This window comes from Simochromis diagramma, unplaced genomic scaffold, assembly GCF_900408965.1.
Source record: "Simochromis diagramma unplaced genomic scaffold, fSimDia1.1 OVJJ01000683.1, whole genome shotgun sequence".
In the NCBI taxonomy this organism is placed as follows: Eukaryota; Metazoa; Chordata; class Actinopteri; order Cichliformes; family Cichlidae; genus Simochromis; species Simochromis diagramma.
In genome coordinates this window covers 1,275,678-1,297,995 of record NW_024387158.1, presented here as the reverse complement: position 1 = coordinate 1,297,995, position 22,318 = coordinate 1,275,678, and the positions used below count along the sequence as shown (strand labels likewise).

The following is a 22,318-nucleotide window of genomic DNA, read 5'->3' as shown; positions in this document are numbered from 1 at the left end:
TCTAATTGCTTCAGAGAGGGATTGTGCATTCATTAATATGCTTTGGTTTTTCTCATTGGAACTACAAGCAGCTGGTTTCCAAAGCAGACCTGAGAGCTGATAATTACAAAAAACCCCACTTAAAGGATGTTAGACATGATCTGTGATCAGTAAGCAACACTTTGCACCTTTCAACATTGTTTGTTGTTACAAAATGGTTTCAGCACAGGAGTTGTGAAAGTGATCTTGCTTTTTCTTGCAAGATTCTTTCTCCATTTTAGGCAGTGGCCAGTCATCAGACGGGTAGAAGTTGTGCTGCTGCTGTCTGAAGTGGAAGCCAGACTCCTCGCAATCGGACTCCACACGGATGCTGACCCTGGGCACAGGCTGGTGTTGTGGGTGTTGCAGAGGAGGGCTGAGGCTGAGTTCAGAGTCGGCACGTGAGGGGGGACAGGAGATCTTCAGGTGCAGAGTGATGCTGAGGAACAGTGGTGATGGAACACTTTTACTCTCCATGACTTTCACAGTTTCCAGTTTTTCAATTTATTAGGAAATCAGACCTCAAACTGAACCAGCAGTCCTGCAACAAATCATCCTTCTGTTATGTATTTCATTATATTGTCTTTAAGGGTATCATTCATTTTATAATTTCTGGCTAAAACATATTTTTATTAGTACCAGTAAACAAAGCTTTAAATATATTTCTCTACAGTGGTTGGCAGTTACCCTCTGCAAAATGTAACCAAAGGTTTAACCACTGAGAGGCAGTGTTTAATAAGTTGGAGTGTTGAGGGTTTTCATGTGCTGTTGTTCTTTTCACTTTTGATATTTCTTTTTTGCTCCATGTCCTCAAGAGGCTTTGCTTTCCACAGGTCACAGCCACTGTGTCAACAACTGGTGATTACTCTGTGCCACAGCGGCTGCATCCTGCCAGAAAACTTGAATGTGAGTGTTTTTGGCATAACCATCTGGTGTTTTGAAGCTGGAAACAAAGAGCAATGGGTAGATCTGACTGTGAAACTCAGGACTCAGGCTCATTAGCTGTCAACTTGAAACTGATCAAATCGGTCAATGAGTTTATGCTCGATAATTTTTCTGAGTCCAATATTGACCATAATTTATATAATAAACTTCATGTTTGATTGATTGACCTGAAACTTGCAATTGAGTTTTCAATTTCATAAAAAAAGAAATTAAGGAATTCCTAGTTATATATTACCCTCTCGCCCCTGCGGGTCCTCTACAAGAGGCCTGGGAGCTTGAGGGTCCTGCACAGTATCTTAGCTGTTCCTAGGACTGCGCTCTTCTGGACAGAGATCTCGGATGTTGTTCCAGGGATCTGCAGGAGCCACTCACACCTAGTGCTCCAATTACCACTGGGACCACTGTTACTTTCACCCTCCACATCTTCTCAAGCTCTTGTCTGAGCTCTTGGTACTTCTTCAGCTTCTCGTGTTCCTTCTTCCTAATATTGCTTTCATTCGGTATCGCTACATCTATCACTACCGCCATCTTTCTCTGGTTTTCTACCACTACTATGCCCGGTTGGTTAGCTATCACCATTTTATCTGTCTGTGTATGGAAGTCCCACCGGATCTTAGCTTGGTCATTCTCGACCACCATAGGGGGTCCTTCCTGTTTTGACCTTGGAACTTGTTTCTGTATATTATGCCAGCCACTTGGTTATGGTGTTGCCCTGCATGGCATGGTGTGCATGTGATAGACCCCAGGCTCTATGGATCTTGTGCTCAGAGCTTGTTCCTGTGCTACCATGGTTAGTGCCTCTGTGCTGTCTTTCAGTCCAGCCACTGGTAGGACTTCATGATGTCAGCCACTTCATTTATCTGCTGGTGGTACATGCCGTGCCTATCGTTCCACGATGGTATACACACACAGACACACAGACACAGACACACACACACACAGACACACACACACATATATATATATATATATATATATATATATATATATATATATATATTTTTTTTTTTTTTTTTTGGAATGCCATTTAGGAAAATTTTATATATATACATTATTTTTAAAGAGTCTGAATATATAGAATGAACAATGAATATATTGATTGAAACCTTTATAATATAAGATATATTATATATATTACTAGTCAAAGGTTTGGACACATTGTCATTTATTGGTTTTTCTTTATTTTCATGACTATTTACATTGTAGATTTTCACTGAAGGCGTCAAAACTGTGAATGAACAGATATGGAATTATGTAGTAAACAAAAGAAGTGTAAAATAACTCAAAACATTATGGCAAGAACCATTTAGCTAAGTAAAAAGAAAAGCCAGTCCATCGTAACTTTAAGAACTGAAGGTCAGTCAGTCCAGAAAATTGCTAAAACTAAAAGGATCTAAAATATAAAACATGTTTTGAGTTATTATTTTATTATTATGTTATGTTATTTTAAAGAGTGCAGTGGTGAAAACCATCAAGCACTATGATGAAACTGGCTCACATGCAGACCGCTCCAGGAAAGGAAATCTAAGAGTCCTCTTTGCTTTTGAGGATGAATTCATCCAAGTCACCAGCCCCAGGAAATGGTGGCTATTTTGAAGAATCTAAAATATTAAACATGTTTTGAGTTATTTTACATTTTTTTGTTTACTGCATAATTCCATATGTGTTCAGGGAACGCAAAATGGGTTAACAATTTAAAGCTGTTCTGCAGCAATGGAGGTTGATCAAACCTTGAAATTTGGTGCTACTAATTCCTACAGGTGTTCCACTTTTCTGGAATACTTACAACTCTCTCTGTCTGCATAAAAGCAGTGTTGAAACACACTGTGGTACCGTACCCTCATGAGCATCAGTAGAACAGCATTCTACTTCAGAAAGTAGTGTGTTGCTACAAAAATTGCGAGAAAAAGGCAATAAACAATGGAAGCGAGACAGACCATCACTTAAACACTAACAGTTAAAAATGTAGGTCTTTCCTACAGAGAAATTGTAAAGAAAGTTAAGGTGTCAGTGAGTACAGTTTCCTTCACCATCAAAAGGCACTCAGGAACTGGGGCAAACTCAAACAGGAAGAGGTCTTGCAGACCCGAAGACACAACTGAATCAGAGGACAAGTTTCTGAGAGTTAACGGCTTGCCTGATAGGCAGCTCACATGGCAACAGCTTCAAAGCACAGCTTAGTATTGGTCGTATTAAGCAAGTCTGTTTCAACTGTGAAGAGAAGACTTTGAGCTGCAGATTTGACAGGATGAGTTGCAGCAAGAAAGCCATTGCTAAGGCATGAATGATGATGATAATTTTATTTTTTAAAAAAACAGGGAAAAAAAAGCTTGTCTGTCTTTCTGTTCTTTCATTATAAAATATGGATATAGCTACTGTGACATCCTCCATTGGTTTCTAAAGTCTAATACCGAAGTCTCAAAACAATTTTCACTGTCACCATCTTTTTAAAAATTGATTTATATCTGATCATAACAAAACAAGCAGTAAAAAAAAAACGTGTTTTTCTGGGCTATAGTGTTTAGCACAGAAAAAAAAACAAGTCTAACCTTAGCTCTGTAGCTATCTACCCGATAGCATGTCACTAACCCTCAAAACATCACTGCTGTTTTTTAGTTTAGTTTTTGTTGTTTATTTCTTACATTTGAATCCAAAGTTACAGTACAGCATGTTGCACATACTTTTTTCAAAAAAGATTAAAGTCGCAAAATTATATATATAAATACCAACTGTATAACTAATTTTCTGCTAACTTCTAATCAGCTGGATCTCGTAAATCCTCTCGGATTCCTAAATGCTTCCTAAATGTTTATTGTGACAGCTGGGGGATCATGTTATTGGAGATAAAATGGACCGTTTTTAACATATTTGAAATGGCTAATGACATCAGGCTAAGTGGACTGAGCTGTGTGGATGCATATTCAGTCAAAAGCTTCACTTCATCACAAAACTCTGAGAAAAGATTGCAGGACTGTTGTATCAGACTACTAGTTTGATCTAAACAGAGTGTCATGTGCACATAAAAAAGATCTATAACTGAATCTTTGAGTTGCATCTATTTAAAAATGTAATCGGTTTTGCATTAGTGAAGGTGAAGTATGTTTTTTTTTAAGTTACATTTTTTTATCCCAGACTTCAACATGATTCAGATACACCTGTTAAGATCATACTTAAAGGAAAAACATGTTAAGATGGAGGTCCATTCTCAAATTGGCTTCAAATGTTTGGGGTATTTACGGTTTCAGATTAAAACATCCTAAATTGAATTTTTATAGCTATGGTTTGCAGGATTAAAGAAGAAATCTCACCACCAAGTATTATCAGTTTACTACATGGTATCTTGAAATTGTTTTTGTGGCCTTACAGGATCCCTGGAGTGATTTTGGAAAGAGACACAAACACAGTCTCTGGGGGTCACAATCCCCGATAAATGGCAGGATTGTAGCAGAAGGTGTATCTGGCATAAAATCTGTGTAACATGACTGAAGCAGCGTGGGATAGTCTTGAGAACAGAACAAAAGGCAGAAAGGTCCAAAGAAGACCTTTGAATGTCCTTCAAGATGCCTTTAGAAGTTTTCTCTATGACACTTAAATAAATAACTGAAAGCTGCCTCAGTGGCTTTAATTTCCATTCATGTTTGCACATGTTTGAATAAAGCACTGCACCCCTTTCCCAGTTTTCTAACAAAATGTAAAGAAATGAGGGGTGGCTTGAGATTTTTCACATTACAGTAGATAAGATTTTTTTGGGGGGGGAATAAAGTCATAATGGTCATTTCTTCATCTTCTGGTCTTAATTAGTTTTGAAGAGTTGAAAAATGATTTCAATGCACTATTGTACAACAAGTAACTTTAACTTATTTTGTTTTTGAAGACTGATTTCTTTTAAGTGTTATACAACTTTGGGAAAACTGGGCTAAAATTCAATGAAAATAGTAAAATAAAAAATAATAATAATTTTTGCAGTCACAAACTTACGAACAGTATTTATAGCAGGAATCAGAACAAAGCTATAAAACAATTGTCACATAGTACCAATGGCTCCGATTTCACTCCTATTGGTATCAAAATGTCACAGTTGACAACACACGTTTTGCTTATAACTTCTTGCTGTTAACAAAATGACAAACTTACAGTAATGGAGATAGCTGTCAAATACCAAACATACAGATCTGCATAGAAATAACAATAATAATAATAACAATTAAAATAACAGTTTCATACACTGCACTATACAGTTTCTATGAAAGTGCACTGGATTACATCTCCATTATCTATATACTCCATTGTCTATATACTCTATATCTTTCCAATACAGAAACATCACAAGCTTTCAAACATAAGCTCTACAAATAAAAATGTCTAAGTCTATGATCATCTAAATCATCACCCTACATACTAGGGATAGAAATACAATACAGAAGCTGATAATTCAATGAAATGTGTGTTTCTTATTTATAACTGTGTTTTGTGGTCTGGAAATAACAGTTTTGTCCCCAATGTTCCTGTCAGGTGAATATATCAGATCACTGTAGGGCACGTGCAATTTCAGCACACAGTACCTGTGGTCTAGCTCATTTTGATCAGATGTGACTGTTGAGTAAGGGTTCATCTCCTGTAAGAAGCCACATGCACACATATGGACAGAGAACATATGCACAAAACAACACCAAACAAGCATACACAGGCATGTAAACACATAACATAAATACAAACACAGAAACACGAGAAATTGTTAAGTACATTCACTGAAAACTGGCAGATACTGTGCATTACTTCAACAGTCAAAGTGAAATTTACACAAGATCCAATGTCACAAACAAGATCGAATGCTGTTTGCACCTCATCTGTGTTAGTTAATAACACTGAATATTTACAACATAAATTATGCTGACACATAGGTAATAGAAATGATTAGTGTACTCACAATCTGAGGATAGGCTTTGGGTGGGAGAGTTATTTTGGGAAAGGTCTGACTTTGAGTGGAGCTTTGTGGTCTCCATGTGAATCTTCACTGGAGGGTTTGCAGAGCTGTCAGGCTAAGTGACAAAAAGAGGAAGCAGTTGGCATGCAGGAGAAATTAGAATCTTAAAGGATAAGACTTGATGTTTTTATTAGAGACCTTAAAACCCAGGTACAGCAGCATACAGCAGCAAGCAGCAACCATCATCCTGTTAACAAGTCATCTACCTTAAAGTGTCTCAGACCTATCACCTTAATGTCTGCAGTCACTAAATGCTTCGAGAGGCTGATCCTGCAACAAATAAAGGCCTCCCTCCCACAAAACCTAGACTGTCATCAGTTTGCCTACAGCACAAACAGATCGACAGAGGACGCCATTGCCACAGCCCTCGACACACAGAAATCTGCCACCTAGAGCAACCAGGAAACTATGTCAGAATTCTGTTCATAGAATACAGTTCAGTGGTTACTACCGTTATTATTCTTGGAATCCTGGTTGACAACCTGATTAACATCAGTTTACCCCCCTCCACCTGTGCCTGAATGAGGGACTCTCCACCCAAGACTGTCATCAGGCTGGGACCTGGCTGCTCCAGTCTGCATGCCAAGTATCCTTGGGCAAGGTACTAACCCCAAGCTGCTCTCCAATACATCCATTAAGTAGCCAAAAGGATGGTTCCACAGTGTGCAGACTCAACTTTAAAACATGAAGGAGGAAGTGTGATGGTCTGGAGCTGTTTTACTGGATCTAGGGTTGGTTGGGGGCACCCTGAACCAAAACAGCTACCACAGCATTCTGCAGCGTAATGCAATACCCTCTGGTATACGCCTAGTTGGACAACAAGATAATGACCCAAAACATAAGTCTAAGCTATGCCAGAACCGAACAGAACCGCAGAAAAAAAGAAGAAGATTGTAAGTTCAAAAACATGGAGTGAACAGCACAGACTCCATACGTAAACCCCATTGAGTTGGTTTGGGATGAACTGGACAGTAGAGTGAAAGCAAAGCAACCTTCATGTGCCACACATGAAGGTTGCAAAAGGAACTTGTGCAACAGATATGTGTAGAACTTTCTGAAGAATATTTGATTTCTATTGTAGGAAGAATGCCACAGATGTGTTCAGCTGTTATATCTGGCAAAGGTGGCTACTACTACTGAGTCCAAAGTTTAGAATACATTTTGGTCTGATAATTTATTCCATTATTCCTTTTTTAAATCGCAATTGCTTATTTGTATTAAGCTTTCATTTCTGAGTGCAGTGAGACATTAAAGTACATAATATTCTGTAAAAAACAGGAAAAATTGGATGTTATATCCTTCAAGATTAAGTACTCTAGCAGCTTAGGAGCAGCCTGGGAGCTTGAGGGTCCTGTGCAGTATCTTTGATGTTCCTGGGACTGCGCTCTTCTGGACAGGATGTTGTTCCTGGGATCTGATGGAGCGACTCACCTAGTTTGAGGGTCACTCCCCCGAGTGCTCCGATTACCACTGGGACCACTGTTACTTTCACCCTCCACATCTTCTTGAGCTCTTCTCTGAGCCCTTGGTACTTCTCCAGCCTCATGTTCCTTCTCCCTGATGTTGCTGACATTCGGTATCACTAAGTCTATCACTATGGCCATCTTCCTCTGCTGTCCACCACTGCTATGTCCGGTTGGTTAGCCATCACCATTTTGTCCGTCTGTATCTGGAAGTCCCACAGTATCTTAACTTGGTCATTCTCGACCACCCTAATGACCTCCCATGTCTACCTTGGGACTTCCAGGCCTTACTCAGCTCAAATGTTTCTGTATATTATGCCAGCCACTTGGTTCTGGCTTTCCATGTATGCCCTGCCTACAAACATCTTGCGCCCTGCTGTTATGTCTCAGGGGCATCTTTACAGAACCTGCACCTAAGGTCTTGCCTTGCGTGATAGACCCCAGCCTCTATGGATCTTGTACTTAGAGCTTGTGCTATCATGATTAGTGTGTCTATGCTGTCTTTTGTCCAGCTTTGTCCAACCACTGGTAGGTTTTCTGGATGTCAGCCAGTTCCTCTATCTGCCGGTGGTACATACTGCGAAGGGGCCTCTCCTTCCATGATGGTTTCCTCTCTTGCTCCTCTTTCTTGAGTTTCTGCTGTCTGAGGCGGCAGACTGAGAACATGGTCAGTCAAGGCCATCTTCCTGAAATACTCGTGAATGTTCATTGTCTCATCCTGGACTGTGGTTCTGATACTCACTAGTCCCTGGCCTCCTTGCTTCCACTTAGTGTACAATCTCAGTATGCTGGACTTGAAACCCTCAATGCATGGTCAGGACCTTCCTGGTCTTGATGTCAGTGGCTTCCATCTCCTCCTTCTATTATCCCAGCAGGGTACCTGATCACGGGCAGGTCGTAGGTGTTGATAGCCCAGATCTTATTCTTACCATTCAGCTGACTCCTCAGATCTTGCCTGACCATCTGCAGGTACTTAGTGGTTGCAGCTTTCCTAGCAGCCTCTTCGTGGTTCCAATTTGCCTGTGGGAGTCCCAGGTAGTTGTCCTCTATGTCTGCAATGTTGCCTTCTGGTAGTACAGTCGCCTCAGTTCTGACTACCTTCCCTCTCTTCTTTACCATCTGATTTCACTTCTCCAGTCTGAATGACTTTCTGACCTCTTTGCATCCTGGTGGTGTGGATGGTGGCGAGCTTGCTGTACTTCTTAGGCACCTTTCTGCTACTCTGATAGTTAGCTAACTTCCCTCCATGGCCTTTGGTCTCCTTCTACTGCTCTTTGTGGCTGTTTATCTTGCAGCCAAGCACCTCACTGATCACTGCTGCTGTGGAGCAGATCAGCTGGTTAGTCTCAGTATGGTCATAGGAGGTATTGCCGAGCTTGAAGGATAGACTGCCCGCAGGGACAAGAGGGGGGGTTTCTTTTGCACGCACGCACAATCCACATAATGTGGAGTAGTAGCCGGGGATAAAAGGATTTGACACCCAACCTTATGTGTTAAAAAAGTGTTGAAAATGGCCAAACTCCTAAATCAGAACTTTTCCTTATCTGCTAGTAAATAGATCAGTTTTATTGTTAATCAAAGCTAAATCAAAGAAATAAGTCTGATCAGTATCTTAGTAGAGAGATGTCTGATTATTGAACTGAATCTGGTGTCTAGATTTTGTGTGTGTAGACATGATCCATCATCAACTTTTTTATTCAAGTTTGAGTTTGAGAAGATAACAACTATGTCATCAACCCATCATTATATTTTTCATCAAGAACGTAGTTTTAAATGTTGTGAGGGGTAAACACAGAATTATGATTCGTATGTGAATTTGCTGATAGTTAATTATGCACAATAATGATCAGAACACAATCAGTAAATATAAAGACAATTGAGTTTGCCTAAAGATGATCAATAGGAATAGAAAGTTAAAAAAAAAAAAGGAAAATAATGAGTTTAGAGACAGGCGCAACTTGGGGCTTAGCTGAAAGCCTGTATAGAAATGGCCTTGAGAAATATGAGAGTGAGTCTGTGTGTGAGTAAATGAGAGCACACAGAAGACACAACACTCTTAATGCCTGACTTATAAAGTGTTCTATTTAGTGAGAAAGGGGATTGTATTGTATTTATTCTATAGAGTAAACTGTGACTGACAAACACAGAGTTTTAAAGAGAAACATATTTGAATTAAAAGGGACTATGCTAAAGTGAATGTGCTAATGAAATCTTAACTGAAGCCTATTCACATGTGACTGAATTTTCAAATGTAATGAAATTTTCCATGTTAAAAGAGAGAAATAGAAAGAGGGAATAAGGTGGGGTTGAAGATCAGTGAATCTCATGTAAACACGCACTTAGTTGACTAGATATTAAGAGAGAGAGGGGGGGAGAGAGAGAGGTGGGGAGTTGGCACTTAATTGGGATGCCTGGAGGCAATCTGGGTCAGTCTCCAGCACTCTGCAAGATGAGTAGTTCGAAAGGTTGGATTCCATAAGTTAATTGTTGGAGATTCTAGCAGAGGCGCCAAGGTGTTAGGTGTTGGAAAACCAGGACACACTGATGAGAAATATATATGTATATGTATATATATACATATGGTGAACTTACAGAGGCACAGTGTTCCAACATTCAGAAGAAGGAACGGCTCTCATCGCTAGAGATTACATTTTTTAAATTCATGTTTTCATGTTGTAAATTCTTTTTTGAATCTGCATGCTCCATCTGCCTGTTACTTTGCTGCTGAACACCTGAATTTCCCTAATGAGCGACAATAAAGGATATTTCTATTCTATTTGTATTCTAACTCAGCCATAATTGGATCTCAACTCCAGCCCACATCAGCTGATGGTTGAGCATATACCCTTCCACAGATTTTCAAATCTCAGGTGGGCCATTTCAGTTCCTTCAGCCGCAACAAGCTGCTTTGCAACCCACATCCACTCCTGCTCCTCCACTTACTTTCATGTCTATTTTCATGGATGATCACTTTGGTCTGTGCTGGGTTTCTGACTGAACTGAAGAGTGTAGTTTATTAACTGTGTTGCACAATTCAGGAAAACATCTCCCCCAGGCATGAATAGCAGAGGCTTATGAGACAAGAATGTCAGTGTTTCAGTGAACTGGAGAAAGTTAATACTGCTGATAGTGACCAAGCTAAAGATACTAATAAAAATTTGATCAATAACACCAAGCTTATCCTTTAAAGCCATCAGTGGGCATCACTTGTGCTTCTACACAGCTGTCAAGCAACCCTTTTAGTATGGACAAAGACTTGGATGAAGCATAAATACAAAGGGTACACATAAGCACACACACACTGTTTCTAAAGGTTGGAACAAAGTGGGAGAGGTGAAAGATGTACTGAAAAGATGATGGACAGACAGGAAGACTGTAGTAAGAGGGAATGAAGTGCCTTTCAGCAACACTGTGGGAGAGGAGAAACATACAGTATTAGTTAGAGAAAATAAACCCAGGATCGACACAACCACAGCAGATGGAGTGACACACACTTAAATACACAGTTAATACTAAGAAAGACAGATCCACACTTGACAAATAGTGCATTTCCTCACCTCCTCATCACTCTCAGGCTCTGGTGCTTTCTTGTCTTTCTTCTTCTTCTTCTCATCTTCCTTCTTCTTCTTGTCTTTGTCTGGCAGGATATCATCCAGCCAGGCCAAATCATGTTGCGAGAACATCAAATCCAGCAGCTTTCGTACAACCATGAGACCAAGAATCTACAAAACCAGGTAGATTAACATTATCTTGTCATTGTTTTAAATCGCCGCTATATAAATAATACATAATTGAAGAGAGTTGTACTACTACTAATACAATTATTATTATCATATCAGTGAATGAGGCCCAGTGGCTCAGTAGCAGACTTTCTGAAATAGAGGGGCCTAGGTTCGAGTCTGCTCTAGAACATTTCTAAATAAAGCAAGTTAACAAGTAAAACTGATACGCCTTGGAGAGATCCTTTTAAAGTTGGTTTTGATGTAACAAAAACCAACTTGTACAAGCAACATTACATTTTTCATTGTTTTGTACAATGTTTAATGGATTTATTTTCAGTGCTTAGTTGTATTTGGGAATCATTTGGAGAATATTTTACAAAACAGTGTTTTATCTTCAGGTTTTCATATGACAAAAGAAAGAAGAAGAAAAGGACGACTGATTAATTTTTTCCAGGGTCAATACAATTTGGCAATCTACTTGAGTAGAAAATATTAGATTGATAATGGACAAAATTCTGACTGTGTGCAGCTTTTCAAGAGTGATGTTGGAATATAAGTATTATTTCAAAATGGATGAGCTGGAGGTTTTTCAAAATTTTTGGGACTATAAAGGTAGTCTGTTTACATTAAATAATTCTGAACTAATTCTGGGCGACCGTGGCTCAGGGGGTTGGGAATCGCATCTGTAACCGGAAGGTCGCCGGTTCGATCCCTGGCCTCTCTGTCCTGGTCGTTGTGTCCTTGGGCAAGACACTTTACCCTACTTGCCTACTGGTGTTGGCCAGAGGGGCCGATGGCGCGATATGGCAGCCTCGCTTCTGTCAGTCTGCCCCAGGGCAGCTGTGGCTACAACCGTAGCTTGCCTCCACCAGTGTGTGAATGTGAGAGTGAATGAATAGTGGCATTGTAAAGCGCTTTGGGTGCCTTGAAAAGCGCTATATAAATCCAATCCATTATTATTAAATAATTCTGAACTTTTATTTAGGAATTTGTCGATTTGAGCTGAATGTTTATATGGATCACTATTAAGTGAATAAATGTGTTTTAAAATCAAATCAATATCTCTGTCAGGTTTCCTGTCTACTCTTTGCCATATCAGAGTAGACAGAAAATCTGAAAAAAGAAATGAAAAGAAAAAACTACAAAGCTTTAGAATAGAAAATAAGGCAGCTTTTCTAGCTGTCCTCTTCAAAATTTAACAAAAACTTTCATCACTAGGAGCAGCATTTTAATGTTTTTGAATGTGTGACACTGTTTGAACAAGCACATAACAAATATGCTTGTCACATTTCCAGGGGTGAGGGGAGAAAGCCAGTACAAAAAGAAACACTATGGCAACAAGTCTAGCTAAAGATGGAGAGTGGTGAATAAAACACGTAGTGAGTGAAAAAAGGTGACTAAAGAGTGTTCATAAAGCTTTATTTGTACTTAAGTGACAAAAGCATGCACTTTTCTCACTTCTGCATAGATACTTTATAGGAAAATGTCAAAGCTTTTGCTTCTTTATATCCTGTTGATAACTTTAGTTATTTTGGAAGGTAAAACATGGAAATTTAGAAAAGGTTCCAAACAGGACCAATAAAATAAGTCAATAGGACATTCTTAAAGGTCATTGAATATTATTTAAATCAAGCTAAAGTTATTAGCTGCATCATAACCGGAATGTAACCTTTTTTCAGTACAACTGTAATTCCTGCTTTCTGCTTTTTGAGTAAATGATGATAGAAAAGCATCTGTTTCGACATATTTTTTCGTTCACGTCAGTGGACGTGCCAGACAGTTTAATCCGTGTAGTTTTACATTTAGCCGGAATAATTTTTAGTTTAATAGCTATACAATGACCCTTCTTGGTAGTTTCGTTTGATAAATTGTTCCTGTAGCTCAGTAAGTATAGCAGATCATCTACTGATCGGAAGGTTGATGGTTCCATCCGTGGCTGTTCCGGTCTGAATCCCACACATCCTCGGACAAGATACAAACCCCAAGTTGCTCTTTGACGATTCCATCAGAGTATGAATGTGCGTGATTAGTAGATGGAAAGCATGTAAGCATAGAAGAAGTGCTTGTGTGAATGGGTGAATGAGGAGTTGTATACAGTGCTTTGAGTGTTCTGGGAACATAGAATGATGCTATGTAAGAATTAGTTCATTTACCCAAACAGAAGAACACAGAACACCCTCACCATTACTGGGAAGATGATGGCCAGAAATGTAGACTTAAGGATCCAGAGAACAGCCAGACACACAATCTGGACTAGGGTGAAAAGGTGGACGCGTCTCATAGGGACATGACGCAGGAAGGAGAAGTCTGGCTGGTGTTTGGGCGGCATTAGATACAGCTTGATGCGCTCCCAGAACTGGAACAAAGAAATCGAGAAAATATTTTAAGGTATTCTTTTATTTAGTGTTTTAGAGATGAAGCAGAACATTATGTCATCCAGGAAATTACCAGAAATGAAAAATTCCAATTATTCCATATATTCCATTCCTATATCTTCTAATGTTGCTGCCTAAGTTAAGCTTGTATAATATAAACAGAATTGGTCCTAGCAAGGAACCCTATGGAACTCCACAATTAACCTCAGTGTGTAAAGAGGACTCTCTATTTACATGAACACATTGGAATCTATTACATTTCAATTTGCAGATTCTAATTTGATATGATTCAAACCACTATCTTTAATGCCTACAACATGCTCTAATTGCTTTAATAAAATATTAAGGTCAAATGCATCGAACACTGTGCTGAGGTGTGGCAGGACAAGTAGAGATGATTCCACCATCAAAGGCCATCAGATCACTTCTAACCTTCACTAACACTGTTAATTTAATTTGATGAACTCCTAAACTTGACTGAAACTCTTTAAATAAACCATTACTCTGCAGTTGAAGATTTTTTCAGAGATTTGAGATTGACCTTTGTTTAGCTTAGACATCTGTGTCAAGTGATGATGGCTTTTCAAGTAACGGTTTAATTACTGCCGCCTTTGAAGGCCTGTGGCACATAGCTGATTAATAGAGAACAGAGAACTAATAGAGTAAATTTAAATGTTATTAGGAAGTGATAAGAGAAATGAGGAATTTCAGAGAATACTGTTAAATATTCTATTTCTATGCCATATGTTCCACAGGGTTCAGTGCAAGGACTGCATATCATGTGCACATTATATATGCTTTCCCTAGGCAGTATCATTAGAAGGCATAACATACAATTTCACTGCTACACAGATGATACCCAGCATTGTCTATACATGAAGCCGGATGAAACACACCAAATGGTTAACCTGCAGAAATATCTTAAAAATATAAAGACTCATTGATGATGATCTAATTTTTTACTTCTAAATTCAGATAAAACTGAGGTAATTTTACTCAGCCCTAAAAATCTTAGAAACATACTGTCTAACCAGATACTTAGTCTTGATGGATATCCTATCCATTCTTTCTGTTTTCTCTCTAATATTGTAGGGTCTTTACCTTATAATATAAAGAACCTTGAAGCAACTCTTGTTGTGATTTGGTGCTATATAAATAAAACTGAATTGAGCTTAAGTGCTTTAATTGATCTGTCAATTATATTATATGTTATTATAAACTCATTCATTTCCTTAAGCTTGTACAATCTGGCCCTCTGAGAAAAAACAAAATTGTCGTCCACCTTGTTCTCTTCCAGAAAATAACAAGTGATTTGAGTGTAGAACAAGCTCTGTAGTATAAGCATTTGAAAATAGGATTTGTGTGAAAATGTTACACATTACAAACACAAATTACTTTTGACTTGACAGTCTTGGCAAAATTGCTGTCAGCTGCTATATCTGCTTATCAAGTAAAGGTCACATGGTGTTTGAAAATGAATATGTTTACACTGAAAAAGACTATGGATTTTTGTTATTCCTGTTTTCTGCTTGTGTCTGATTTTTCATCTATGCACCATTTTCTTTTAATATATATTGGCATATAGATTATAGTTTCCATGAAGAAAAATATGGAGGAAAAAAAAAATATATATATATGTATTTTTTTGTAGTATACCTGGATGCCACTCAGTGAAGCCACTCCCATGTAGAGGAAGACTCCATATAGGACAGGCATGGGGATGTACTGAATTGAACAGAACATACATTTTAAAATAAAACCAATATAAACTTTCTACTGACACCACATCAGTCTCATCTACGAACTTACCTGAAGTATAGGGGCAAGAAAGACTGAGAGTCCTGTTAGGACAAACACCAAAGTGCCTGTCAACCTCTGCTCTCTGGAAGTGAAGAATCAAAAGCATAGCATAAAACTTTATTCTAGGTCCACACAAAAAGATGATTTAGGCAATCAGAAACCACACAGACCTTAATCTGAAATAAGGACTCTCTTTTTTATGCAGTCTATCTTTAAGATCTCAAAAGTGAAGTAAGCATTTTCACTTTTCACCATCTTAAGCCTTCCTTACGCCAGCAGGGGACACTCCTCTGGTTCCAAAAATACATTTTATAGAATTTATTCCTCCCACTTTGTCCCCCAATTGATATATTACCAGCCTATGAGCATGCAATGGTTCAGAACACCAAGCTGATGATGGTATGATGGTTAGCTTTTTTTTTCTGGGGGGGGGGGGGGTCCCACCTGACTCCAAGGAACTGTGGTTGCTCTCCAGGGGCACTAGATTCACTCTCCATCTTCAGTGAGTCGATATGAGCAATGGAGATGACAGTGGCTGCTACATACCATGGCATGCCCATGAAAGAACACACAGCCATCAGCACACCTACCCAGAACAGGTCCAAGTGGTAGCCACAGCTTTTCTGAAATTGGGTGCAATAACGGGAAATTACCCAGAAGATCCACTCCCCATGTAATCCTGAACTGTGTAAACAGTTCAAAAATTACAAAAAACACAAATAATACATTTGCTTTAAATTTGAGTATCACAAAGCATCATGACACTTTCATTGCTTTAGTATAGTAATGTATTGAAGCAGTAGTGCAGTACTGTTACAATTCAAGTTACAATTGTTCAAGTTGTAAACACGGTATTTTTTCTTCTCATTACCTTTCCCAGATAATATCTATAACTGTTAACATTTAGGCAGAATTTTTTTTTATATACTCTATATATTTATCTCTTCTGTGACCATTTCATCTTCGGTGTTTGCAGACCTTTAATTTGTTTTCCTTGCGGTTGACAATGACAGCACTAATCTGCTGGTCCATGAAGATGAGGATGGTGACCAGAAGAGCAGGAACGAAACTGGCCACACACCACCACCAGGGGTTCTTACCAAAGGGCATCACCAGCCAGCCCCGGTCACTACGTGTAGGCTGTATAACAACAAAGAAGAAATATTGGTAACACTTTATAATAAGTGCACACTATTAAGCATTAGTTAATCATCTGTTAAATATTTTATATTTCAAACCTATATAAATACAGTGAAACTACCATACTAGCAGAAAATAGTGAAAGAGGAAATCAGAGAATTGTGTTAGGTTGCAACGGCAAAATAAAAATTGTGCAGATCATTTATTAAGTAAAAGTCATGCATATGCTAAAAAAACGCTCGTCTCAGCCAATGTGATTATGTCCATTTCTTTCTAGACTACCATTTTAAACCCATTAATCTGCCATCTGGCCATTTTACTTTTTCAGGGGTGGAACAGTGAGGATTCACCTTTTATCAGATGTTGACCTGATGATAGCAATTAAGGTGCCATTTACTGAATGAATGATATTTGTCTAGTATGCCATATTACTTTTGCATTAAAGAACAGAGATTTTCAAATAATCAGTTTTTAATAATGAAGAGATATGTTTTCTGGACACAAAAAGGGGAACATGGAAAAAAAAGCAACAAAATTGGCTATCGGCCAAATTGTTATTTTAGACAATAAAAAAAAATTGCACATTTTATCTCTGAATGTTTTATAAACATGTACATGTTGAGCTGCACAACGATAGCATATTTATATAGCTTGGATAATTTCTATGGGTTTGTAAAATTCCATTCTAAGTGGGCCAGTGCCTTACCTTAATTCATAGGTGTATAGGTGTCAAACTCTGGCCCGTGGGCCAAATTTGGCCCGCAGCCTAATTACATTTGGCCCGCGAAGCCATACCAAATTACTATTAGAGCTGGCCTACTGGTATTATACAGCTAATATATATATTGTTTAGTATTAAGCTTTGCTTGTTCCATATTCAGTTTTTCAGCAAAATGTGTTTGAGTCCATAAGAAAAGATTCATTCTTATATCTGGAGGAATAAATATATTTCAATAAATATTAACGTTAGCCCGCGACTTTGTTCCAGTTTTGAATTTTGGCCCACTGTGTATTTGAGTTTGACACCCCTGCCTTAATTGAACTATTTAAGTCTTTTCTTTTTGATATTAAATTATTTTAAAAAGTAACTACAGTTGCCATACACTCATTGGTTGTTTAGGTATACCTGTTAAAATGCACACATATCTAGCACAAATATCTAATCAAATTTTCTTCCAGAAAATAACAAATGATTTGAGTGTAGAACAAGCTCTATAGTATAAGCATTTGAAAATGCAATTTGTGTGAAAATTTGACAGATACAAGCCCAAATTACTTCTGACTATGCCATAACTCAATTGAGTTAAGATTATAGACTTAGTCAAAAAGACCTGCTGATGTTCAAAGTGAGATTGGAAAATGTTCCCTGGTATGATGAGTGATTATTCTCCTTTGATCAGAATTTGGCCCAAACAGCATGAAAGCATTATTCACTCTTGCCTTGCATCAGTGGTTCAGGTTGCTGCTGGTGATCGCTTCCTGGCACATTTTGGGCACTACCTGACAGCCTACCTGAGTATTATTGCTGACCTTGTCTATCCCTTTAGGACCACAGTGTACTGTATCCTAGTAGCATGAGCTGGTAGCACCTGCTACCAGCATGATAACTCTCCATGTCATAAAACCCAGCTCATGTCAAACTAGTTTCTTTGTGACAGTGTATTCACTGGACTCAAATGGCCTCCAGCATCGCATGTCAATCCAATAGAGCACCTTTCAGATGTGCTGAAATGGGATGGGATATTCCAATGTGTAGTCTATAAATCTTCAACAACTTTGTGATGCCATCATGTTAATATGGATTAAAATCTCTGAATGCTTCTAACACCTTGTCTAAAAAGAAGGCTACTGGCCATTTTTAATTTTCTTAAGATGTTTCAGTTTTCATCCAAATGCCTTCTTTAATTCTAAAACCAAAATATGTAAAGTCCCAGGTATTTAAACCCTTTTAGGGGTCGTTCCCTTTAAAGGTGGCTGTTGACCCATTATTGATCTTTCCTCCTGGGAAAGGGAATATTATGGTTTAAAAGAAAACATATCCATGTGTTAGAATGGCCCAGTCAAAGTCCAGATCTAAATCCAATCGAGAATCTGTGGCAAGATCTGAAAACTGCTGTTCACAAACGCTGTCCATCTAATCTGACTGAGCTGGAGCTGTTTTGCAAAGAAGAATGGGCAAAGATTTCAGTCTCTAGATGTGCAAAGCTGGTAGAGACAGACCCTAAAAGACTGGCAGCTGTAATTGCAGCAAAAGGTGGTTCTACAAAGTATTGACTCAGGGGGCTGAGTAATTACGCACACCCCACTTTGCAGTTATTTATTTGTAAAAAATGTTTGGAATCATGTATGATTTTCGTTCCACTTCTCACGTGTACACGTTGTGTTGGTCTTTCACATGGAATTCCAATAAAATTGATTCATGTTTGTGGCTGTAATGTGACAAAATGTGGAAAAGTTCAAGGGGGCCGAATACTTTTGCAAGCCACTGTAGCACTTTTCTACTTTCCTGGAGTACTCAAAGGGTTCTATACAATATGCCACATTCACCCAATCACACCCATTCTCACAAGCACTTTCTCTAAACTGAGTGCTTTCTAACTACATTCACACACATTCACACTCCGATGGATGCATAACTTGCATACTTGACATGCAGACTGGAGGAGTCAGGGATCAAACTACCAGCCTTCCGATTAGTAGGTTACCCGCTCTACCTGATGTCATCCAGTAGCTAGGTGCTACTGTTGCTTAGGTGCTTGTAAATTCTGTAGGTGGCTGATTTCATACTGATAATAATAGGTCTAACTGGGACTCCTTTGTGGATCTTTTGAGGGCACATATACAGGGTATAGCATCCCCCGGGGTAAAGGTGGTGGTTGTAGGTTGGTCTACATCAGCGGTCTCCAACCCCCGGGCCTCGGACCGGTACCGGTCCGTGAGTCGTTTGGTACCGGGCCGTGAGAGTTGAGGCTCAGGTGTGAAATGTATAGTTTTCAGGGTTTTTATCGGTTTTCAGCGTTATTTTGTTATCGTTTACTCGGTTTTCCTTGGTCTTTTCACGTGTGTTATGAATAAATTTTCTTTTTTTCGGTACCGGTACTAGTTTTATTTTGTTGTATTTATCCGCGACACCTTAAAGGCCGGTCCATGAAAATATTGTCGGGCATAAACCTGTCCGTGGCGCAAAAAAGGTTGGAGACCGCTGGTCTACATGGCTAATGTCCACATTTTGGACTAAAAAATGGATGGTTTGAAACAGGAATAAAAGAAGCAATCTATATCCACTTCAAATGACCATCATTCATCACTTATTGGCTTACGACACAAAATGTCAGACATCTTCAATTCAATTTTATTTATATAATCACCTCAAGACGCTTTATATTGCAAGGACTCTACAACAATACAGAAAAAATCCCACAATTAAATGATCTCGTTTGAGCAACGACTTGGCAAGAGTGGGAAGGAAAAACTCCCTTTTAACAGGAAGAAACCTCCGGCAAAACAAGGCTCAAGGAGGGACAGCCATCTGCCACGACTGGTTGATGGGAAGAAGAAAGGGCAAAAGACGTACTGTGGATGAGAGCCAGAGATTAATAACTCATGAGTAAATGCAGAGTGGTGTATAACAGTGAGTGAAAAGAGGTGAGAGAAGGAGAAACGTTCAGCGCATTGTGTGCAGCCCCCAGCAGCTTAACCTAATTGCAGCATAACAAAGGAAGGATTCGGGGTCACCTGATCCACTGCTAACAATAAGCTTTGTCAAAAAGAAAAGTTTTAAGCCTAAACTTAAAAGCAGAAAGTGTGTCTGCACATCATTAATAGTGGGCCAATGACTACCTTCTAAGGGACAACCTCCAGTAGGGCTTAAATACCTGGAACTCGTCACCTTTCAGTTTTAAAACTGAAGAAGCCTGTGAGTTGAAACATATTCCAAAAGCTTAAAGTCCAATTTTCTTAGCCTACCATGAGTTGGATGAATGAGAACCTACATAAACACATTTTCCACCAACTTGTTGAATCTATCCTACAAAGCATTAAGACTAAAGCTAAAATGGGGTTTACATTGCAAGGCATATCTAATAAAGTGTCCAGTGAATGTAAACCTGAAATAGTTCCCTCTAAAGAGATATACATAGGTGGCGATATTGGAAGCATAATTCATATCATGTTAGAAGTATAAAAACTTCCAATATGATAACAACAATATAACAGCAACTACATTAAAAGTTATTTTCTAACCATTGCTAGCATGCACCCAGAATTAAGGAGGGAAAAAACCCGAAATTAAACACATATATATGTCTTAGGGACAGTATTCAAGATATCATTTTCAGACTTTGTGTAATGGTCAATACCAGTAACAGTTTGAGCTGATTTAACTTAGGTGAAAATTGGGTCAAGGACACAGCACGTGTGAAAATCAGTAAAAATGTTATATAAACCACTATTTTATGGTTTTTAAAATTCACATTAATATACTAGGCCTCAGTGGACAAGAGTACCATTTGATGCAGAGTACTATTTGATCTTCACAGTTAAGGCTCAAGGTCGAAGTTGATACTGGGAGAAAAAAAATTCAAGGAAACATATTGAGTAATTTTTTATATGAAACGGCATGGAGAGAGATGTATTTCTATTTTTTCTATGCGATGACCTATGACATCAGAATAATGCCATGAAAGTGCTTTATACAACAATGTACTTTAGACTGCTTTCAGTATATATTAAAATCTCAATTTTTTACAGCTTATAGAAGCCAACGATTTTGGCCAATTCTGGTCCAAACATATAGGTAAAGATAACAAAATATAAAGTCAGGGTCCCACAAATTAGGGGAAAAGCCTTAGTTTCCATTGAATCATTTCCAAACTTTAAAGATAAACATAAACATAAACATTTTCTTTTTGAGCTCTTCAAAAACTTTTTTTCTTTTCCAATACAACATTATGACTTCATAATGACACAAAGAGATGAATATACTGCAAAAGATTTCCATATTGTTCTGACATCAGCAAAAATGATCTACGAAAGCAATGTCATAATTGGGGATTTCCACATTACCAATGCTGACATCAGTATAGGTTTTAGTATAGCTCTTGCTGCTTGGGGGAGTTGGGCTCATTGAGTGCTCTTGTTAGAAGTATAATTATTCTTTGAAGTGACAGAATATATATATATATTTTTAAAAATTTTGTGAAAAATCAAATACCTTGAACTCTGTTGGCACGATAAGTTTGGGTGTGTCTAACCCCATCAGCATATCGAGACCCACAAAGGACATGATTGACATGAAGATGGCAAAGTCACTGATTAGCTTCCTCAGCTATAGGTCAGCCCATATACAATTACACAGGACAAAAGAAGGGCAAAGACAAATGTGCACAGTAAAAGTGATGACGGGAGACATACGTTTAAGTATAAGAAAGTGGTAGATACATGAGGAAAGCAAGACAGTGAAAAGAGAAAAGAGATTATTTACTCAGTTAAAGTGTAAAATTGATCAATCCACACACTCCAAATCCTGTTTAGATGCGTAAACAACTACATTGCTGAGGAAAGAATTGAGTGGCCAGCAGTGTCCTAAGAACAAGGTCTGACAAGATGAGAGAGGCATTTAGGAAAGGGTGGACCTTGAGTTCAGTGGGTACGTGCAGTTTGGGTGTGTCCAGCGCCAACAGACAATCCAACCCACAGAAGACCAGGATAGAAATGATGATGGCAAAATCACTGATCAGTGTGCGAAGCTAGAGCACATACGTGGAAAGCAGTGGGGGGGCAACATGGAGAGAACATTCTGGTAAACATATGGAAGTGTAAGGTTGGTTGTCTGGATAACGAGCACATACTGTGTAGGTGAAGTTTTAAAGT

General features: G+C 38.6%; 1 protein-coding gene and 2 long non-coding RNA genes across 3 annotated transcripts in view; 2 read left to right on the top strand and 1 right to left on the bottom strand.

Annotated features, from left to right (window-relative positions):
- The first annotated feature begins 374 nt into the window (after nt 1–374).
- Nucleotides 375–11,266, top strand: LOC120744409. The gene is made up of 3 exons (XR_005698353.1): nt 375–470; nt 852–924; nt 11,055–11,266. It is a non-coding gene; the product is annotated as an uncharacterized LOC120744409 (long non-coding RNA).
- slc4a5b (solute carrier family 4 member 5b) overlaps nt 2,346–22,318 on the bottom strand; it is a 52,705-nt gene continuing 32,732 nt past the window's right edge. The window contains exons 18-26 of the mRNA XM_040048745.1: nt 21,660–21,773; nt 16,286–16,447; nt 15,752–15,930; nt 15,317–15,389; nt 15,164–15,232; nt 13,315–13,488; nt 10,968–11,132; nt 5,891–6,002; nt 2,346–5,578 (exon numbers count right to left, since the gene is read on the bottom strand). Coding sequence (XP_039904679.1) covers nt 5,577–5,578; nt 5,891–6,002; nt 10,968–11,132; nt 13,315–13,488; nt 15,164–15,232; nt 15,317–15,389; nt 15,752–15,930; nt 16,286–16,447; nt 21,660–21,773 — 1,050 coding nt within the window. The 3' untranslated portion in view covers nt 2,346–5,576. The remainder of the gene's footprint in view (nt 5,579–5,890; nt 6,003–10,967; nt 11,133–13,314; nt 13,489–15,163; nt 15,233–15,316; nt 15,390–15,751; nt 15,931–16,285; nt 16,448–21,659; nt 21,774–22,318) is intronic.
- Nucleotides 12,140–16,449, top strand: LOC120744412. Its single transcript, XR_005698356.1, has 2 exons — nt 12,140–12,525; nt 16,321–16,449. It is a non-coding gene; the product is annotated as an uncharacterized LOC120744412 (long non-coding RNA).